This window comes from Protopterus annectens, chromosome 3.part1 (genome assembly GCF_019279795.1).
Source record: "Protopterus annectens isolate FY-2018-M chromosome 3.part1, PAN1.0, whole genome shotgun sequence".
Lineage (NCBI taxonomy): Eukaryota > Metazoa > Chordata > Ceratodontiformes > Protopteridae > Protopterus > Protopterus annectens.
This window is the reverse complement of record NC_056732.1, coordinates 1492033232-1492054174: the sequence shown is the minus strand read 5'-3', so window position 1 is coordinate 1492054174 and position 20943 is coordinate 1492033232. Positions and strand designations below refer to the sequence as shown.

General features: G+C 41.9%; 1 protein-coding gene across 2 annotated transcripts in view; it reads right to left on the bottom strand.

Moving 5' to 3' along the window:
• PLCD1 (phospholipase C delta 1) overlaps window positions 1–20943 on the bottom strand; it is a 1599641-nt gene that overhangs the window by 1018104 nt on the left and 560594 nt on the right. For both annotated transcript variants that reach the window (XM_044067556.1, XM_044067555.1), the window contains exon 6: window positions 2527–2728. In XM_044067556.1, the coding sequence (XP_043923491.1) occupies window positions 2527–2728 (202 nt within the window). The remainder of the gene's footprint in view (window positions 1–2526; window positions 2729–20943) is intronic.

Genomic DNA, 20943 nt, shown 5'->3' with positions numbered 1-20943 from the left:
CCCATGCTGTTCCTGCTGCAGCTGTTTCTGCAGGATCATATTGTGTGGCATGGCACGTACTATGAACATTTGTGTACATGTAGCTGGAGAGTACTGCAAGGCTCCACCAGATATGTCAAGGCAGTGGAACCATGACTTGAGCATCCCAAACACATGCTCTACAATGATCCTGGTTTGTGCATGTGCCTCATTATGGTGTTCTTGTTCAGATGTGTGTGGATTTCTGATGGGTGTCATCAGCCACAGCTCCAGTGCATAGCCAGCATCCCCCACTAGATGGCATATGGGATGTCCCCCCTGGCAAGCGCCTGATACAGCTGTGAGCAATGCCAGATGTGGGAGTCGTGATAGCTTCCAGGGTTGCCAGCACACACATTCATGATAATGCCCTGGGCATCGCACACAACCTGGCAGTTGATGGAGGGGAAGCCCTTGTGGTTTATGTAGACCCTGCCCCGATCACCGGGTGGTGCTTTGATGTGGATGTGCTTGCAATCTATAGCACCAACTACCTCAGGGTATTCTGTTAAACACTGGAAGAGACGCATACATGTGGTCAGCACCTCAAGGGAGGTGGGGAAATATATGTGCTCACTGGCATGTTGTGTCATGGCATCCAGGAACTGGTGGAGTACCCTGGATGCTGATGCCTGTGAGACCCCCATGATATCCCCAGTTGGTCTTTGGAAGGTATCTGTGGCTAGTATTCTTAAGCATAGACATACCTTGGTATCCACTGGGATGGGTTCCCCTCTATTAGTTCTGTGTGCAAGGCATGGCCAGCACAGCTCAACGATTTGCTGTAGAATGTCCCTGTCCACCCAATAGAGCTCTACTATCTCCAGCTCATGCAGGCTCTGGTAGGTTACCCTGGGTCTGTACACTCTTCTCTTCCTCTTCACGGTCGGTCAGTTGTCAGCATTCTCCTCCTCACCACCCTCAGTCTCTAGCACATATTATTTTTGCCAGTTAAAAATCCCCCATCTGTGGACACCGGTGGTGTAGAGTTTGTGAGAAAAAACAGTCTGTAGGATGTCTGCATAGTTTATATTAGTGTGCTGGACTGCTGCATGTGCAACTGGCTGATTGTGATACATTCCACCTGCCAGCTATGCTAGTTCTCCTTGATTGCCTTCCTACTGCTGTTTCCCCTTCCCACTTCCTCCCTATTTAAGCCCCGAGGCAAATGTAAACAGTTCTATTTCCTGTGTTTTTTTTTTTTAGGCCCGCTGCGTGCCGTACACACCCATTTAGCTAATGTATGCACTTTTAAGCAGAAATGGCCCACCCTGGACGTGAACACACTCTGCAGTTCATGGAATAAGACAATACAGCCTCAGACATACCCCCTTCCTTAGCTGTGCTTAACTAAGGGCAAACACGGGCCACAGAGCTCCAATGAGCTTACAGCAAGCATGACATACTACCTTATGAAGTCATTCAGCTCTTATACTTGCACTGCTGTATTGCTGCACCTACACAGCTAGGTACAAGCTGACACTTTGAGGAAATCTGTGATTCAGTATAACTCCCCTGATTTGCATACACCAGTGTGTAAGTCCTTAGTTACTGCACTTAGACGGACCCTTTCCCCCTTGACAGCCAGTGCTCCCATATTGTTTATATTCTGCATGCCATTGACTATAATGGCAAAATGCAGAATTATCTTAAAATTGACTTTTCTCATTTTTGTTTTTAATTTCGGCACAATCCCGTTTGTGTGCCACTGCCCTAAGCTTAAATGGCCGTGATCGCCAAAAAAAAAAAAAAAAAAGTTTAATTTTATAAAAAAATAAACTATTATTGTTGCCAATGGCCTAATATTTGGCCATTGGCATGTGTGTTTGACTGTAATACATGCTTTCCATGAGCTGTCATGCCTCCATTTACTCAGATGCAGAAATGTATTCAGTTACTAACTGAATAAATTTCTGCTCTGACACTGTTCCTGCACGGGGTCCGGCCAGCTTCATGGATTGCAAAATCACCTCATTTGCATGGTGTTTACCAGCAAATGAAGTGATTTGCATCCCGCACGGCTTTCCATGCAGGAACAGTGTAGGGCCACTTGTGCACGTGAAAACAGCACTTTCCTGGATCGCTCGGTGGCCTTTTTCCATGCAGGAGCTCCTACACTGTTCCTGTATGGAAACCAGCTGTTCCTGAATCCCTAAGTGTTTTCAAAGAATCCCTTAGTAGGCTTTATTAAAATAGGTTTTATCTAGTTAAAATATTTGAAAGAAGTCACAAATTTGCAGCAGAGGTTAAGGTTGTAAGTGATAGTTTATGTGGTATAAGACTGGATTTCCCTCAAAGCTATGTTTGCCTACTATGTGAGCTTGAGCAAGTCATTTAAACAAACACTGCTCCCGGGTCACACCTCAAAGGAGACTGTGTGTCCAGCGGGCCTACCCAGTTAACAAATAAGATTAAATAATTAATTAATGAAAAGAAATGAAATATGACGTGAAAACAATTACCAGAAATATTTTACAAATTTTGCCCATATATCAGAGCTCAGAATACCTTTTGTATGCCTTTGTGCTGCTTTGGCTTGTTAGCTGGTCCTCTGTCAGGTAGGTATTATGGGAGGAGGAGATGAAGTAATGGCTGAGAGGCTGAGTCATGTCCTGGTACTGTCTTCTGTGAGCTGGATTGAATATATCACCATCGGGAGACAAAAGGTAAACCAAAAAGCCATCCTCTGTCATAAGGTTTTCTTTCTTAGCTACAAAGACATAACAAAAAATGCTACCTTATTTTCTGTATATTCCTGACTAGGTCAGATTTTTCATCTATCGATGACTTCTCAACTACTTTTTAAAGATTAGTCACATTTTTTTATTTATTTTATTTATTTTTATTTTTAGTTTTCATTTGTTCACTGGGAAAATCCAGCTGGACCAGGTCCATTTTCAGTGGATGCCCGGGGAGAAAAGCTCCACAATTAAGATATAGTAAGAAGTTAATACAATGAGAAATATACAAAATGAGAAGACAGTGGATTACATACAAAAAGTTAACAGGCAATGCAAGACTGAAATACAGTTAGATTAAATATTTACAAAGGAAGTATAGACAGTTTACATTACTAGTAAGTGTACACTTAAAAAAGTACAAAGACCAATGAGACTTCTTCTTCTTCTTTTGGCTTTTCCCGGTTAGGGGTCACCACAGCGGATCACCTGTCCGCTCATGACTGGCAGTGGAGTTTTATGTTGTCGAGTTGCCAGCCCGGCACCCAACCTTCCACAGAAGGTACACACACACTCACCCCTAGGGCCAATTTAGAGTTTCCAATCCACCTACAGCATGCCTTTGAGATGAAACCGGAGCACCCGGAGGAAACCCACGCGACCCCAGGGAGGACATGCAGACTCCACACAGAAGGCACCCCAGCTGAGGATCGAACCGGAAAACCTCTTGCTGTGAGGTGGCAACGCTAACCGCTGCATCACCGTGGCCGCCCATACCAATGAGACTTATTCTAAGAGTAAATATTCCTATGCAGGTAGAACAGTGTGAATTCTAGACTGAAGTTGTTTTAAGGAGAAGAGAAGGTAAAGAGAATGTCAAGTGATATCAGGGCAGATCTATGTTGTCCTAAGATGAGATCTGAGTAATATTTTGAAGTTTGTGTTTGTTGTAGTAGAGGTAATATTAGTGGGGAGATTATTCCATTTCTTGGCTATGATGTGGGAATATAGGGCTTTACCTGCAGTGTTGCTAGCAGTAGTAACAATGAGGGGAGGTTTATTAGATGACTGGAGAGGAAGAGTGGTGGGTTAATAGCTGTTTAAGGGCAGGAGTTTTTTCTGAGTCATTTCCGCTGATAAAGGCGTAGGTAAGTTCTTTGTACATTAGTTGTTGTTGTCTTTCGGCTTTTCCCAGTTAGGGGTCGCCACAGCGGAACTCCAACCCGCTAATGATTGGCAGTAGATTTTGATGAACGGCAAGGTGCCAGCTCAACATTCAACCTTCAATGAAGGCATGCTCACTTACGCATGTCTTTCGAACGCCCACCCAACCGCGGGGAGGACATGCAGACTCCAGACAGAAGGCACTCCCTGCACTCCTGCCGAGAATCGAATGGGAGAACCTCTTGCTGTGGGGCAACAATGCTACCGCTGCACTACCGCGGAAGTATAGTTGTTTGTACATTAGTAAGTTAGGAAATTCAAGCCACTGAAGTTCTTTTAGTACTTGGCAGTGATGAGTTCTAAAGGGGGAATTGTTGGCAAATTTGGCAATCTTGTTATAGCATGACTCTAACTTGTCTAGGTCTGCTTTTCTAGTATGGGTTAGGATTGGTGCAGCATAAGTAAGTGTTGATAAGAGGTGAGTTTGAGCTAGGGTGATTCTTGATTTCAATGTGAGATAGTTCTTGTGCCTGTAAAGGGTTCCCATTTTTTTGTGAACTTTCTGAATGGTTTGTGCTATGTGTAGATCGAATGATAGGTTGTTGTCAATTTCAACTCCTAGGAGTTTTGTGTGGGTGGAAGGAGAGATGACAGTGCCATTCCTATATGAGACAGTGAAAGTAGAGGGGTAGATTTTGTTTTATTAGGGGTGAACAGGAGAAGTTTGGTTTTATTGGGGTTTTCTCATCTTCATAAAGAGCAAAAGGCCCTCATTTCGAGAATGGCATTTTGTTTTGTGTTGGCAACTTCTAACAGAACTGTAGGAATTCATTTTGAGTTTGTATTTTTGGGGGGCCTAAACATTTTGGCATATTGTTTTTAATTCTATAAAGGGTTTTATTTTTTGTTCCCATCTTTAAATACATAAAACAAACTAAGATTTAATTGGTGTGCACTAAGGATGGGATTCTGAAAAGTATTACACTGTACTTCTCCAAATTTTTTGAAGTAATTAAAGGGGCAATGTAATAAACAGTATTCATGTGTGTTATGAAAAGCAACAGTAATATTGACAAGACAGATTTATCCAAAGGACTAATGCAGTGCATGATGGCTTTGCTTACATTATGGATATATGTGCACAAATACAAGTGGGAATTGCAAAAACTATTTTACTGTTGTACTCCAACATTTCGGAGTAATTAAAGGAGAAATGTTACAAACAGTTTTCATATATGATATGCACATTAACTGTAACACTAAGAAGACATTTTTATCTAGTGTGCTAATTCAATGTATGTTGGCTTTGCTTAAATAGGGGTTATATGTACATACATACACACACACACACACACACACACACACACACACACACACACACACACACACACACACACCATCTATATTTATATATCCGTCTATATTTTATATATATATATATATATATATAGAGAGAGAGAGAGAGATAGCTCTCTCTCTCACTCTATCTATATAAATAAATAATACATATATATATATATATATATATATATGTGTGTGTGTGTGTGTGTGTGTGTGTGTGTGTGCGCGTCTGATAGAAAAACATACCATTGTTGTTGTATCTTTCGGCTTTTCCCAGTTAGGGAGTCGCCACAGCGGAACTCCGGTCCGCTAATGATTGGCAGTAGATTTTTACGTACCGACTTTCCAGGCCTGATGCACAACCTTCAACGAAGGTACGCCCATTCACGCATGTCTCCACACAGAAGACGCTTTAGCTTAGAATCAAACATGACAACGTCTTACTGTGAGGTGGCAATGCTACCGCAGCACCACCACCACAGCTAGAAAAGCATACCCTACCTGAACAAAATAATGATTAATTTTTTCTACACAGCCATATACATACACAGCTACTTGCATGTGGTACTGGTATGTAACATGCTGTCATGGACAGCTGAGGATGACAAATGTCTTTCTGTGCTGAGAACATGATATAAACACAGACATCATATACAGGTAGAAAAATATACATTAGTACCCACAACAAACTTCACAGTTTAAATACTGACATCTACATTAAACAGTTTTCAAAGGAACCCTCAGAAAAATCGGCAGTATCACAATATGCAGACTGTGCCTTCCATGCAAAAGTGCTCTTCAAAAACAAGTGGGGGCATTACACTCATATACATATACAGCACATATCTAAAATGTGATACAGCCCAGCATATGTGATATAATATAGTAAACTGTGCATACCCTGGTATTAGGCAATTGCAATACCTCCCTATATAGAAGGAATAATCCTATAAATCCATGTGTCTCTGAATACTACAGACTTGTATGACATGTTGGCCACTGTATTTATCTCTCCAATGCTATACACCACTAATGGGCCTCATTAATATGCAATGTTTTAGAATCTTATTCTCTCCAAAAGGTGCTGCTTGCCAGGGACAGATAGCACACAGTGCCAGTTTTCACAAACACTCGCTGATCCAATGTACCAAAGCCTGTAGGTCCTGCAAAGTCAGACAGCTATACTGACATACATGGATTAAGCCCTGACAATGGCCCAGACCGCAGTTCGTTATGCAGCCCAGACACATGTAGGAGTTGGCTTGGCAGGAAAAGAAGTTATGAGGCTATGCCTGCTCACACCTACTTGAGGGGAGAGATAATGAAAATATGCTGGAGTGAGGCAGATGGTCCTTGTGGCCATGGGCAATATTGGAAACATGAACAGCAGCTAGACTAGGGTGAATGGCAGGCCATGAGATGGTATTGTCACTTCAGGAGGGGACAGGGACACACCTAATGAGGGGCCAATGCCTAATAAATCAGAATGTCTTTCTATATGATGCCAGCATACAGGGTTAGGTCCTCTTTACACTGTTTTATACCTTCCTCCATGAGCATAAGTAACAGTTTTAAGACTCACTATCTTCCTGACTCCAGTACATAGGGGTTAAACACTGGAGTGATGCTGAATAACTGCACTATGAGGTACAGGAGAGCTTAGGAGAGACACACATTCCCAGCATATGAAACCTCCATGAATTTGAAAAAAAAAATCACTCTTTCAGAAGAATGTGCATATGATGCAAGACTTATCACCAAAATGAGAGATGAGACGAGTTACAGAAACCTGGACTTTACAGATATGTGTAGAATATCACAGGTGGTTAAAGTGTCATGGACTATGGCAGTGATGGTGAACCTTTTGGGTATGGCATGTCAAACATTCACAAAATGCCTAACTTGATTCTGCTTGCGTGTCGGCCCCCACAAACAAACAAAAAAATAAAATAAATTAAATAAATAAATAAAAGATCATGGCTCTTAATACATCAGGGATAAATCTCAACAGAATCAGAGACAAATCTAGAAATAAGAGACACTGACAGTTTTAAACTACTAACACTATTAATCTGAGACACTGTCAGAAAAAAATGAACATGAATTAATATACATTTCCTAAAGTAAAATTAGTTGATAAATCCAATTACTGTCATTATTAAGTGTAAAAAGTTTCCAGTTTTAGCAGGGATTAAGAGGGACAGTTGAGAGGACTGTAATAGAGCACACTCCTAAAAATGCAGACTACTTGCCCTTTGCAGAAGTGTAACCACAAAGAGAAAACAATGTCAGCACTGCCCTTTGCAGACTCTATTGACAAAGTATACTGAAGTAGTCGTTGAGGTTAATAGCTTCCTTACCCCTGCAGCAGTGTTGTTGACCTGGCTTCTGGCACAAAATAATTCAATGCACTTCACATAAGCAACAAATGCAAAACCAGTTTCTTTGGTAACTCGGGTGTTGGTGAATGCTGGTGTGTCACCCAAAATGTTGTGGCATGTCACATTTGACACGTGTCATAGGTTCACCATCACTGGATTATGGTCATGCCTTGACACACATACAGCATTTATCTGAAAGGCAGGAATCTGAGCAGTGTAAGCATATGTGTGTACAGTATTGAACAGTGTACCATGTAACAGCTCATCAGTAATGGTTCATACATGCTACTAATGCAATGGATTGTAAAGCTGTAACAATACATTCACATATCACACTTGAATAGTCCCAGAAACTATACTGTTATGAAAGGTTTTGTCATGCTGGTAAAAAGTAGCTGTACATGTAGGGAACTTAGTAAGTAGCATTCACAGTTGTGGTTAACACATTACCCAAATAACTACAAGCCAGTGTTGCATACTTGTAGAAAATTCATATGACTGTATGAAAGTAGACACGTCATACACAATGTACTGACAGCAGTGGCATACACAGTTAATACAAGATATGTTCAACATGCATTATGGTTACCTGATGATATAGCAACATATGTGCAATGACTATTAAGGCATTGTACTGCATGGAGCACAATGAGTACACTCCGAAAATGGAAAAAAAACAAACAAACCTGTAAACTGCTTCTGTAGCAGGAGACCTGACCATATCAAAGCTTTCAGATGTGTGTAAAGTGCTGTTATGGTTGGGTTTCATAGAAGGGATGTCCCTTCACTCTAAACTGTCCCTGAATATCTGGCCTCCTTTTTCATTCTGTCCATGGAAGTTTACAGACATCAGTCTGTAAGTAGCTTATTTAAATTAGAGCAGTATTTAAAAACTGTTCCTGATTTTTTTTCCTCCACTTATATTTACTTGCTGTTGAGACAGCACTCTCTAAATGTTTTACTGGCTTTCAAAGCTGGTAAAATATGTTGCATTTTTTTCTTTTTTAACTGGTAGCACATGGCATAGATAAAACTCCATGCACTACCAAGAGTTATGATTGGATCTTAATGATTATAACCAATTACTATGTGTTCTTTACAAACCTGTGGTGGTGGTGCTGCGGTAGCGTTGTCGCCTCACAGTAAGACACTGTCCGGTTCGATTCTCAGCTAGAGCGTCTTCCGTCTTCTGCGTGGAGACATGCGTGAATGGGTGTACCTTCGTTGAAGGTTGTGCATCAGGGCTGGTAACTCGGCACGTAAAAATCAACTACCAATCATTCGTGGACCGGAGTTCCGCTGTGGCGACCCTTTACCGGGAAAAGCCGAAAGACACAACAACAACTATGTGTTCTTTACATGGATGCCAAAATTCACCTTTCAATTTTCGCTCACTGGGGGACTTTCTAGGCATTCACATCTCACATAATAACATTCTTACAACTGGAGACCTGATTATAACCCTTATACAACATGTTCTGGGTAACAATGCATTGATTATTACTGTTATAGATAGGTAACATGTTTGCATAATTAACTGCAGTGTACTGCAGTTAGAAAGGAATTGTGTGTTGTCATATTAACTGCAGTATCACTGATGTGCTATTTGTAACATAAAAGTTGGAGTTCCCATTCTTTGTGTTATGTGGGAATTCTCTTTTTATATGAAGTTGTCTGGCAGACAGTTCAAAGTACAGATGTGTTAATTCATGCATCCACTTGGACTTCTATATCTAAATAAGGAGGTGCAATATAGAGATGTTCAGCTGTAGTCTGCCTATTACCCACAAGTCTTTGTTAGATACATACATACATGACCTGTTAACATATAATGGTATCCTAATATGTATTCAGAGTATACTTTTTGGCACCATATGTTAGTATAGCACATTATGGATACACCGCACACTGTGCAAACACACAGTGCTGTCACTGAAATTTAAATCAGTTCATAGATTCATAGATTATTACTAGGCTAACTGCCCTCATGGACTACTTTAAGCCTAGCCAATTACCCCAGTGAGAATTAAACCCTGCACCTTGCATTTCTAAGGTAAGCACCTTAACCATTATGTCACCCTCCCACCAGGTTATATAGCATACAGTCAAAGAATAACTATAAGAATAACAGTATTATGGTTTTACTGTTAATCTGAGAATAGTTCTGTGTGGTGCTTGTTTCGTGGTGATTGGTATAAAATTGCCAAAACCATGCATTATCTATGCAGTCACTGCTACTAAATATTGTTCTTGTAAAAGTATAGCTGTGTAAAATCTTACTATAATGGTAGATGTAAGATTGTGCTAGTTCTTTCTCTCTTACACTTCAAATAGCCTAATCACTTTGCACTTTGTTTGTAGCAATTATTGTAGCACACCTAAGTGCCATCAGCACTAGTCATTCTTCATGGAAATAGCTCCCGTACTTAGTAGTTATGACCACCCCTCCTGGCATGATTAAAGGGCAGTTCCCTGTGCTTTCTCCTATTAACCTGGTGCACTTGGGCATTCTGAGGCAGTGTAGTAATTGCGTCATGTACACAGACAACCCTCTCCTCTTACCTCCCAACACACAGACTTGTGAGAGATGCATGTATATCACCAAATGGGAAGTTATGCTCTCTCCACTTAAGACCGGACTAGCTGGTCAAAAGGAGAAGGTCAATACCTGCACCACACCACATGGAACACATAGCCCTCCAGAACACCCACTATCACAGCTCTCACATAAAAACACAAACCACACACCCACCTTCACAGATGTTCTCAATAGAAATTTACCCAAACAGCAGAGACCTCCAAGAAAGAAAACACTTGACCACCACAATACAACACAAACCACAGAATAATAGCTTACCTCCGCAGTGTGCCCCTCAACCTAAGCCCCTAAGGCTAAACACCTTGTCCAATGCATTAATCATAGGTGAATCAATAGTGTGGCACACCGATGTCCCACTCACTAGGTTGAATAAGGAGAAAGTAAAGTCAGCTGTCTATCAGGTGCCAGAATCCAACACATAACACATGCACTCAGGTCACTCCACAACAAGTACAAGTATGGCTCTGTCATTGTCCATGTGGGTGTGAATGACCTGAGATGCACCTCCCTGGACTACATGAAAAGAGACATGGTGTAGCCCAGGCAGGTATGACACTAGCCCTGAGCAGTATACTACCATAACCCAGAATGATACAGCAGTACAAACAAAAAATGATTGACTTCAACAATTGGCTAAGTTTCTGGTGTCATTCTAAGGGGATCCAGTATCTGTCTGCTTGGGATGACATGATTGACAGACCTCGATGCTTTGCCAGAGATGGCCTGCATCTGTCATCCCTGGTTTTCCAGGTACTGGCTAAGGCTCTTGCCACCTCTATAGTGCCTTTTTAGGCGGTGTTCAAAAGACCAAATTACCACCATAAGAGCTATAAATAAATGCAATCTGAGGGTCATGCTGCTCAATGCTATTACTCTAAATCTCAAGATGCACTCACTCGAAGCACTCCTCAAAATGGAGAACATCGACATTTGTACTGTAATGCAGACCTTGTTAAAAGCAGCAGAAAGCACCCCTGCACTACCAAGTTATAACTTATTCCACACCTTTCAGCCTTGAAACATAGATGAAAGGTCCAAAGGAGGTGGTGTCTCCATAGCCATAAAAATATGCACTCCTTTAGACTTGTAGCCCAGCATTACTAATCTGAGATACTTCAGGTACAACTAACATTGGGTAAGATGACGATCCAGGTCACAGCCTGCTACAGGTCCCCAACCAAGTCCCTTGACCCTGACACCATGTTCCTAAGCACCCTGGAATCTATCAAGGTCCAACCCAACACTCTCATACTAGGAAACAAATACCCCTCCATCAACTGGGAAAACTTCTCAAGCACCAATTCACTGACCCAACACTTTCTGGAATTCATCAGTTCCAATGCACTGGACCAGCTCATTCTGACCCCCACTAAAGGAAGCAACATCCTTGACCTGGTTATAACTAACATGGGCGACCATTGCTCTAAACCAATAGTCAATCCCTCCCTGGTCAGATCTAACCATAAACTAATCACCATGGAAATCCACATCTCACCCACACCCCCCTGCAAAGGTAACCACCTTGAAATTTTTCTCCAAAGCTGACTTTTGACTCCTAAAAACAGAGGTGGGTAACTTCAAGGCACCCATGCCAATGGAAAATAGCTGCATGACTGCTGAATCATACACCAATGCACTCTATGAACATGTACATAAATGCATGGAACAAGCCATACCCAACAGAACCAAGACACTTTCCTCCAAAAAAGGAAGCCAATCTGGTGGTCCCCTGCCATTAATAAACTCTATAACAGAAGGAAGAAACTGCTGCAGAAAAAGGTGAAGTCCCAAGACTGGAAAAACTCCCTTATTAGCCTCAACAAAAAGTTGAGATCCCTCATCAAATCCTCTAAGGCCCGCTATGAAGGCAGAATTGCGGCAGACACTAAAAAACAATCACAAAGCCTTCTATAGTTATATCAAGAACCTCCACGGCAGTACCCAGATTTGCTCTGAGTTACTGCACAATGTTACCTACTATGCTGAGCCAACAGATATTGCCAACATACTGGCCAACAGATTCAGTGCCAGCTTTACCCCCCCCGCAAAGGACCAATCACAATACCAGAAAAATGCCAGGCACCCAGCATTACTGCAGCACAGGTTAAAGCTGCATTGTCTAAGGCTAAGAATACAGGTTCCATGGGACCTGATAATATCCCTGGCTGTGTTCTACATGAACTACAAAGTGAACTTGCACCACATCTGTGTGCCGTGTTCAGTCTCAGCCTCTCCTCAGGCTTTTTCCCTACCGAATTGTGCACTGCTACAGTTATCCCTCTCCATAAAGGGGGAGCGGCTACAGACCCTGGGAATTATCGTCCCATTAGCCTGACAAGTCTGATATATAAAGCTATGGAGCATATCATCATGGACATGATTAACAAAGATATAGGAAATCTCTAAACTCTGGATCCCACTGTGTTTGGCTTTGTGATAGGGAGATCATGCCTGCTCAATCTAGTTGACTTCTTTGAGTCAGTCACCAGGGCTGTGGATGAAAGTAAGGCAGTGCATACAGCCTACCTCAGTCTGGCCAAGGCCTTTGATACCATTTCTCATTTGGGAATTATTGATAAACTCACCAAACTAGGCATCAACCCCTACATCACTAGGTGGGTTGCAAATTGTCTCACAGATAGAACATACAGTGTGAAAGCAGCAAACTCCAAGTCAGACAGCTGACCAGTCACGAGTGGAGTCCCACAGGGATCAGTCCTGGGTCCCCTCCTGTTTGGCATATACTTCTCAGAAGTCCAGGCCAACACAAAGGGACTCTGGCTGACGAAGTTCACAAACAACTGCAAGTTGGGAGCCATTATTAACTCCCCAATGATGCAGACATCCTAGAGAAAGTCCTCACTGAGACCAATAACTGGTATCGAAACCATGGCCTTAAGCCTAACGCCAAAAAAAAATTTTGTCATCTCCTTTAGTAAAAATTCAGTTCCCACTAATTACCACATCGATGGGAGCCCACTGAACACTGAAGGCGTTATAAGAGATCTGGGGAGGCAGGTTGACAGCAAGCTCTCCTTTGACCACCACATTGCCACTGTGGTCAGAATGTCCTTCTATGTGGCACATCTCATTACCAAGGGTTTTGCTTCCAGGAAGAAAGAGGTCATCATCTCTCTCTACTCTTCCCTCATTAGACCAATCGTTGAGTATAATGCCCCATTTGGCATGTATCTCACTAGACACCTGCAACAGCTGGAGAGGCCACAGAAGTACCTCACGAAGAGGATCTTAGGCATTAAACACATGTCCTACACGGACAGACTCAAAAGACTCCAGCTATTCTCTGTCTCATATTGCCTACTTAGAGGTGATCTCTGCTTGACTTACAAAGCCATGTCTAACCCAGTTCTGTTAGAAATGCTACCTTTAAAGAAATCCCAATCCTTCTGCACCACACACTCCAGAGATCTGAACCTCATTACCACAACCAACAGAACATGCTGGAGGGACAGGTTACTCACCCAGAGACTGCCCATACTCTGGTACAGACTTCTCATACATGTCAAGCAGAGCACTTCACTGTTCTTCTTCCAGAGAAATCTTGATGAGTGGATGGGTAATAGCAAGTTCACCCTGAGGATCACTCCAGTGGCTGTACTTGATAGATGCACTGCGAACTAACGTCAGGCGGCATGATGCCAGGGCACTTCTATGTGCTAGGCTTGTAAAGGCTCCAGGGGCATTAGCCTAGTACACACCTATGAACCTATGTCCTTACCTTCACTGCTGCAGTATTCATAACTTATGGGATTCCCTGGTCTGGCCATTCTACCAAAGCCTACCATTGCTTTAAGGTACACTGAACATCACCTAAACACTCCTCGCATAGTGTAGGTCATAAAGTTGACATTCAGGTGTACCATCCTCAGAACTGATTGCCACAGTAGGAACAGCAGTCCAAGGAAAACCAAAGAGAACCTGCACATCCAGGAAGGAAAAAAAGACTAGAGGGATGGAGGGAGGGTGTAATTACTGCAGTGGTGAAGGCAAGGAATCTATCATTATGGTAATATTTTACACAAATGTACTATGTCTTTAACATTCACCTCTGCAGTATTCCTAACTTATAGGAGAGTGCCAAAGCTGAAAAAGAAACTTGGGAGGAGGAAGCAGCAGTAGAGCCCTCTATGAAGCCATGAAGAATGGCATAGGCAAAATCAGCTCTGGCTCTGGAAATACCATTCAGCTTGTAGTATTTGGTAAAAGTATGCACAGAAGTCCAGGTAGCTGCTTCAAGAATAGAATTACTGTCTGAGCCCTTGAAAAAAGCACCAGAAGAAGCTACAGCTCTAGTGAAATGCACCTTTACAGAAAAAGGAAGGCATTCACCAAGAAAAGTGTTACAAAACGAAATAGCTTTTGAAATCCAAGTAGAAATAGTTTGCTTGGAAACAGCCAGTCTTAAAGATCTAAGATGAAAGGAAGGAAACAACTGATCAGATTTTCTGATAGCTTTAGTCTTATCCAAATACAATCTGAGCTGTATATGCACATCTAAGGTATGCAGCACCTTCTCACTGTCAGATTGAGAGAGGGAAAAAAAGTAGGCAAATTAAAAGACTTAAGTGACAACTCATTAACCACCTTGGGCATAAAAGAAGGATTAGTATGCAAGGACATCCTGTCCTCATGGAATATCAAAAAAGGCAGACAAGCCATAAGGGCTTGCAACTCAGACACCCATTTGGCAGAAGTAAGAGCTAACAAAATAACTGTCTTCCAAGAACAATGTTGCAAGGAAGCTGAAACAGCAGGCCCAAAAGGAGCCTGAGCCAATTTCTCTAGAATGAAATTAAGATCCCAGGGAAGTGGAACAGGCTTCCTGGGAGGTCTAATATTAAAGAAGCCTTTAAGAAACAGCTTAGCCTCAAATTTAGAAGCTAACGGAGGAGTTAAAGGTAGACCAGCAAAAAGAGCTGATAAGTGGGTCTTAACAGAAGAGTAGGCCAAACCAGCATTGAGCAACTCACACAAATAAGGGAGACCCAAAGGAACATTCACAGTAAGTGGGTCCATGTTATGAGACAGACACCAAATAGAACACCTCTTCCATTTAGATAAGTAGGATTTCCTCGTAGTAGGTTTCCTGGCCTCTTGCAGGACCTGCAGCATGTCCTCAAAAAAAAGATGTCTATGAGGAATCAAAACCCTATCACCCGCATTGTCAGCTGAAGTGTTGGCAGGTGGGGATGGATGAGAGATATCCTGTCTTGTGTGATTAGATCCACCCTGTGAGGTAACTTGTGATGATTGCCCTTGGCTAGAGAAAGAAGTAGAGGGAACCAGTGCTATCATGGCCAAAAGGGAGTCACCAACAAGATTTTGGGTGCATCCTGCTGAATCTTGAACAGGACTCTCAGAATGTGAGGAAGGGGAGGGAATGTATAAACATCTCCTTCCAAGAAAATGAGAGAATGTCCACCTTCCACACCAGAGGACCTGGGACTATGGCACAAAACAGAGGAAGGTGTCTGTTCAGAGGGTAGGCAAAGAGATCTATTTGAAGAGTACCCCACTGGTGAACAATGTCCAGAAACACATCCCAGTGAAGCATCCATTCATAGGACTGAATGAAGGACCTGCTCAGAGTGTCTGCCACAGTGTTCTGATCTGAAGGAATATAAACTGCCTGAAGAGTCACTTGATACTTGACTGCCAGATCCCATACCAGAAGTGCCAGCTGACAAAGAAGTTAAGATCTTGCCCCCCACCCCCGATTGTTGACATACCACATAACTGTGAATACCTTGAGAGGTCCTGGAGAGAAAACAGGATGAATGGCCTGAAGAGCCAGCCTAACAGCTCTCATCTCTTTGATGTTGATGTGCTGCTTCTGCTGATGAGGTAACCACACTCACTCTACCTTCAAGGAGTCAAATGTTTCTCACCATCCCACATCTGAAGCATCAGTGAACAGCTCCTGAGAGGGAAGAGGAGGATGAAAAGGGAGCCCAGGATTCAGAGACAACTGCTGAATCCACCACAGAAGTTTATTCTTGAGACAAGGGAGAAGAGGAACTGTAAAGTCTAGAGGATGCATATGTTGAAGCCACACTGATTTCAGAAACTACTGGAATTTCCTTATGTGGAGTTTGGCCAGAGGGAGCATCAGAATGGTGGAAGCCATGAAATCCAGAACTCACAGAAACTTCCTGGCTGTAACAGACACCAGAGGAAGAAGAATTTGAAAGTAATTAAGGCCCTTGGATGAGGCAGGGATGCCAGCATTGGCACCATCCTAATCTTGAAACTCAGAAAGACATGATCCTGAGAAGGAGTCAGGGAAGACTTTTTGAAGTTTATCATGAACCCCAGGCTCTGAAGAAGAGAAATGGTAAAATGAAGATCTTGCAAAAGGACCTCTGGAGAGGATGTCTGAATCAGCAGGTCTAAGTAAGGAAAAAGTTGGTTCCCTTGAAGCCTGCAAAAAGCAATTACAAGAGTGAGCCATTTGGCGAGCACCCTTGGGGCAGTAGAAAGGCCAAAGGGCAAAGCACAGAACTGAAAATGCCAGGACACAGCAAATAAATGCAAAAACTTCCTGAAAAGAGAATGGATCAGAATATGGAGATAACCATCCTTGAGATCCAGAGACACCAGAAAGGCCTGAGGGAGCAAGGGAGGAAACACGGTCTGAAGGGACAACATCTGAAAGGAAGGTACCTTCAGAAAACTGTTTAGATGAGAGAGGTCTAGAACTGGTCTCCAAGTACTCCCTTTTCTGGGCACTATAAACAGTCTTGAATAAAACCCCTTCCCTCTTTGAGACACAGGCACCTCTTGAATAGTACCCTGAGAGAGGAGATCTGAAAGAACCTCTGGGAAAAAGGAAGTTGTTCCTGAGGAGGCTGAGGAATGCCCATCAAAGGAGGATGGGAAATCCACAGCATGAAGTACCCCTGATGAATGACTGACAGAACCCAATAATCCTGGGTGATTCAAAGCCAAACAGGAAGAAAAAGAGAAAGGTGAAGAGAAAGAGGAATGTGGCTGGGAACAGCTGGATAGTCAGTACCTGGTTTGTCAGGAAATGAAGGCTTTTGAATCGCTGCAGTCTGAGTGGCCTTAGCAAGAGGAGCCCATTTACCACCCTTTTTACCTTTAGTAGGAAGGCAAGATTGCCTGTGAACAAAGGTTGGCTTAGAAGGGTAAAAGTCTGGCTTAAATTTAGGCACAGTAAGTCCTTCTCCTTGTCCTGAAGAGACTTAACCAAACCAGCAGCTGCATCCCCAAACAAAAGTTTATTATCCAGAGGAGCATTCATCAACTTAGCCTTAAGATCACTGGGTAAAGGTTGAAGCCTAAGCCAAAAATACATCCTCAATACTGAACCAAAAGCAGCAGCCCTAGAAGAGGTATCCACTGCATCATAACTACATTTGATAGAATGACAAACTACTTGAGAGGCAGTCCCTAGCAAATAAAGAGGAGAAGATTTACTCTCAGAGTCTGGAAGATCAGAAAAAAAGCTGCCAAGCCTGAGAAAGAAGAGCCAACACATACCTAGATACATGGGTCTGATAATTAATAGCCCTAAAAGCTAGAGTAGCCGAAGTATAAGCCTTCTTACCTAGCCAGTTCATGGTTCTGCTGTCCTTGTCAGAAGGCAGTAACTTGGGTGAAGAAAGCAGTTGAGACAACTTATCAGATGCTACAGACACCACATAGGGGTCAGCAGCAGGACATCTGAACAAAAAGGAACAATTCTCAGGCACCCTATAAAACCTAACAGATGTCTTGGGAGCAGGGGCAGAGAATCAGGTGCTTTAGTGGCACTGGAAAGAAACATCCAGTAAAGCAGGCAAGACAGGCGGAATAGCCGCAGGTTTAGGAGATTCCATCTGCAGTAACTCATAGTAACTCTTATAGATATCAGAAACCTGGGCACAATCCCACTTAAAAATTCCATCATCCTAGAGATTGTATCTCCAAAGCAAATTTCTTCAGAAGGAGTATCTGGTCTATTAGATTCCTCCTCCTCAGACTCATAGTCCAAAGGAGAAGGAATCTGGGTAGAATAAGTAAGGGGTTCTTCATCAGAATCCAACTCTTCCTCAGATGAATTCAATTCCCTGGCCCTTTTAGGTGAAGAAGAGGACCAAGGAGGAGCAGGAACCAAAACCCCTTAAAAAGGCCTTAACAACAGTAAAGCATTAAATAACCCTTGAGTAAAGGCATGCCACTCATTTTGTGTGTCCCTAGGAGCAGAAGTAACATGTTTAGTTTTCTGTTTCTTTTTTAAGGGATCATCTGTCCTGGAAAACTGAGAAGGCTCTGACTCAGGATGGCATTCCACAACTGTAGTAGGAACTTCTTCCCTAAAAAGAAACTGCAGAACCCCCTAGACCTCTTGGAAACAATCAACCGTGGTTTCCCTTGAATCCCTGAAATGGACACCTGCAAAGCATCATCGGACATGCTGCCCACAAGATCCTCACTGTCCTACAACCTGGATGCAGCACAGAAATCTGACAACACAGCCAGATGAGTCTCTGGGTTTCTAAGTACTCAGGAGAAACACCTGGCAGAGGCGGAACAGCAGAAGATTCCAGTCTCACCTTTTTCAACTTCTTCTTCCCTGATGGCTACCTTTTGGGGCAGGAAGTTCCATTCATAGTATCTTTAGCAAGAAGCTTAAGATGCTGGTTCTCAAGATACAGCAAAAGGGAAGAAAGTCTACTATGAAGGGGTTTTGGGACAAACACCCGACAAATCGAAGATGTATGGTTATCATGGCGGCCTTTAAGGGGACTCTGTCTCCCACACCGGATTTACCCTTCCTGCGTGACATTAACCCCCCCCCCCAAACAGCACAAAAACTCAAGAAAAGAACAAAACCCGCAACTGGGTACTTATCTGCAATGGTGAGGACTTCAGCAAACAGGAGTAATGACCGGAATTCCAACATACAGAAAAAAACGGCAAAAAATAGAGGCAAACAGACCAACAGTTAAAAATAGTGTTTGGACTGGCAGCTAATAAGTTCTGAGGATGGTATGCTTGAACATCACCTTTATGCCCTACACATCTCGAGGTGACATTGAGAGTACCTTAAAGCAATGGCAGGCTTTGGTAGACGTCATGGCAGGGAATCCCATAAGTATGAATACTGCAGTGATGAATATAAGGACATCAATAGTTACTAATAGAGATAGCTACCTTGTTACATTGTAAAGGAAACTTAAAACATACAGATAAGTAACCAACCACTAAAAACAAAAAAAACCCATGACAAACTAATAGTCTAAGTATTACATTTGTTGTTGTTGTTTGTCTTTCGGCTTTTTCCCGGTTAGGGGTTGCCACAGCAGAACTCCAGTGTGCTAATGATTGGCAGTTGTTTTTTTTTATGGTGTCAAGTTGCCAGCCTGACACCCAACCTTCAACAAAAGCACACCCATTCAACACATGTCTTTCGAACGCCCACTCGACTGCGTGGAGGACATGCAGACTCCAGACAGAAGGCACTCCCAACCCAAGAATCAAACGGGAGAACCTCTTGCTGTGAGGCAACAACACTACCGCTGCACCACCGCAAAATAGTATTACAGTACCAATTAAAAATTTCAAAAAGTTTCACAATTGTAACAAAGGTATTTTCAACCTATGTAGTACATGTGGTGACTCTTGTACAATTGTACACTATGTGGAAGGTATACCATAAATACACTTGTCTATCTCTAAGCTGGGAATACATAGTACTAACTTATATAGCTGATATAAGGACATTGTTATAGCTATGTGAAAAAGATTTCTGAGCAATATGCAAATTAATGGTGGTGACATCCTTAAGCTGTCTATCAACAGAGAAACAACTATTATCTCAAAGTCTCATTATTAGGTTGGATCATCTATGTGGTTACTTGATTTATGGTCACTATGTTACTACAGTATTGCTTTTCATATGATTCTGCCTACATTTGTCAGACTTCCTTTGTAAACCACTCTATGTAAATAGCAATATGACCACTGTAATGCTTATTACAGGCACTTTTTGCATATTTTTCCACATTTACATGTTGTTCATAGGTATGTCATGAGCCTAGCACTGAATGCTGTGTGCTGCCTACAACTGTCCATAACAGTAAGCTGCATATCCATCCTGTCACCAAGTAGTAACTTATCACTGCAGTTGTGCTGAAAAAAAGAATCAATATAAGTTTAGTTAAAGTACGTCGTCTTTCTTTATATATACAACTATTGCAATCCTCACTCTGCATTTTTATTTGTTTATATTGGTGTGCGTGTGTGTCTGTGTATGTATTCATGTAATTGTGTATGATGTGTGTATACACACACACACACACACACACACACACACACACACACACACACACACATATATATATATATATGTGTGTGTGTGTGTGTGTGTGTGTATATATATATATATATATAGAGCTATATCTATATCTATATATATATGTGTGTGTGTGTGTGTGTGTGTGTGTGTGTGTGTGTGTGTGTGTGTGTATGTGTGTGTATGTGTATATATGTGTATATAAATATATATATACAGATATATAGATATATATATATATATATATATATATATATATATATATATATATATATATATATATATATATATATATATATATATATATATATATATATATGTATGTATATATATATATATATATATATATATATATATATATATAGATCTACTTTTAAAGACCAACTGCCACATTTTGATTTTCAAAATGTTGAGACGAAATAACAAAATCTCAGAAACTTG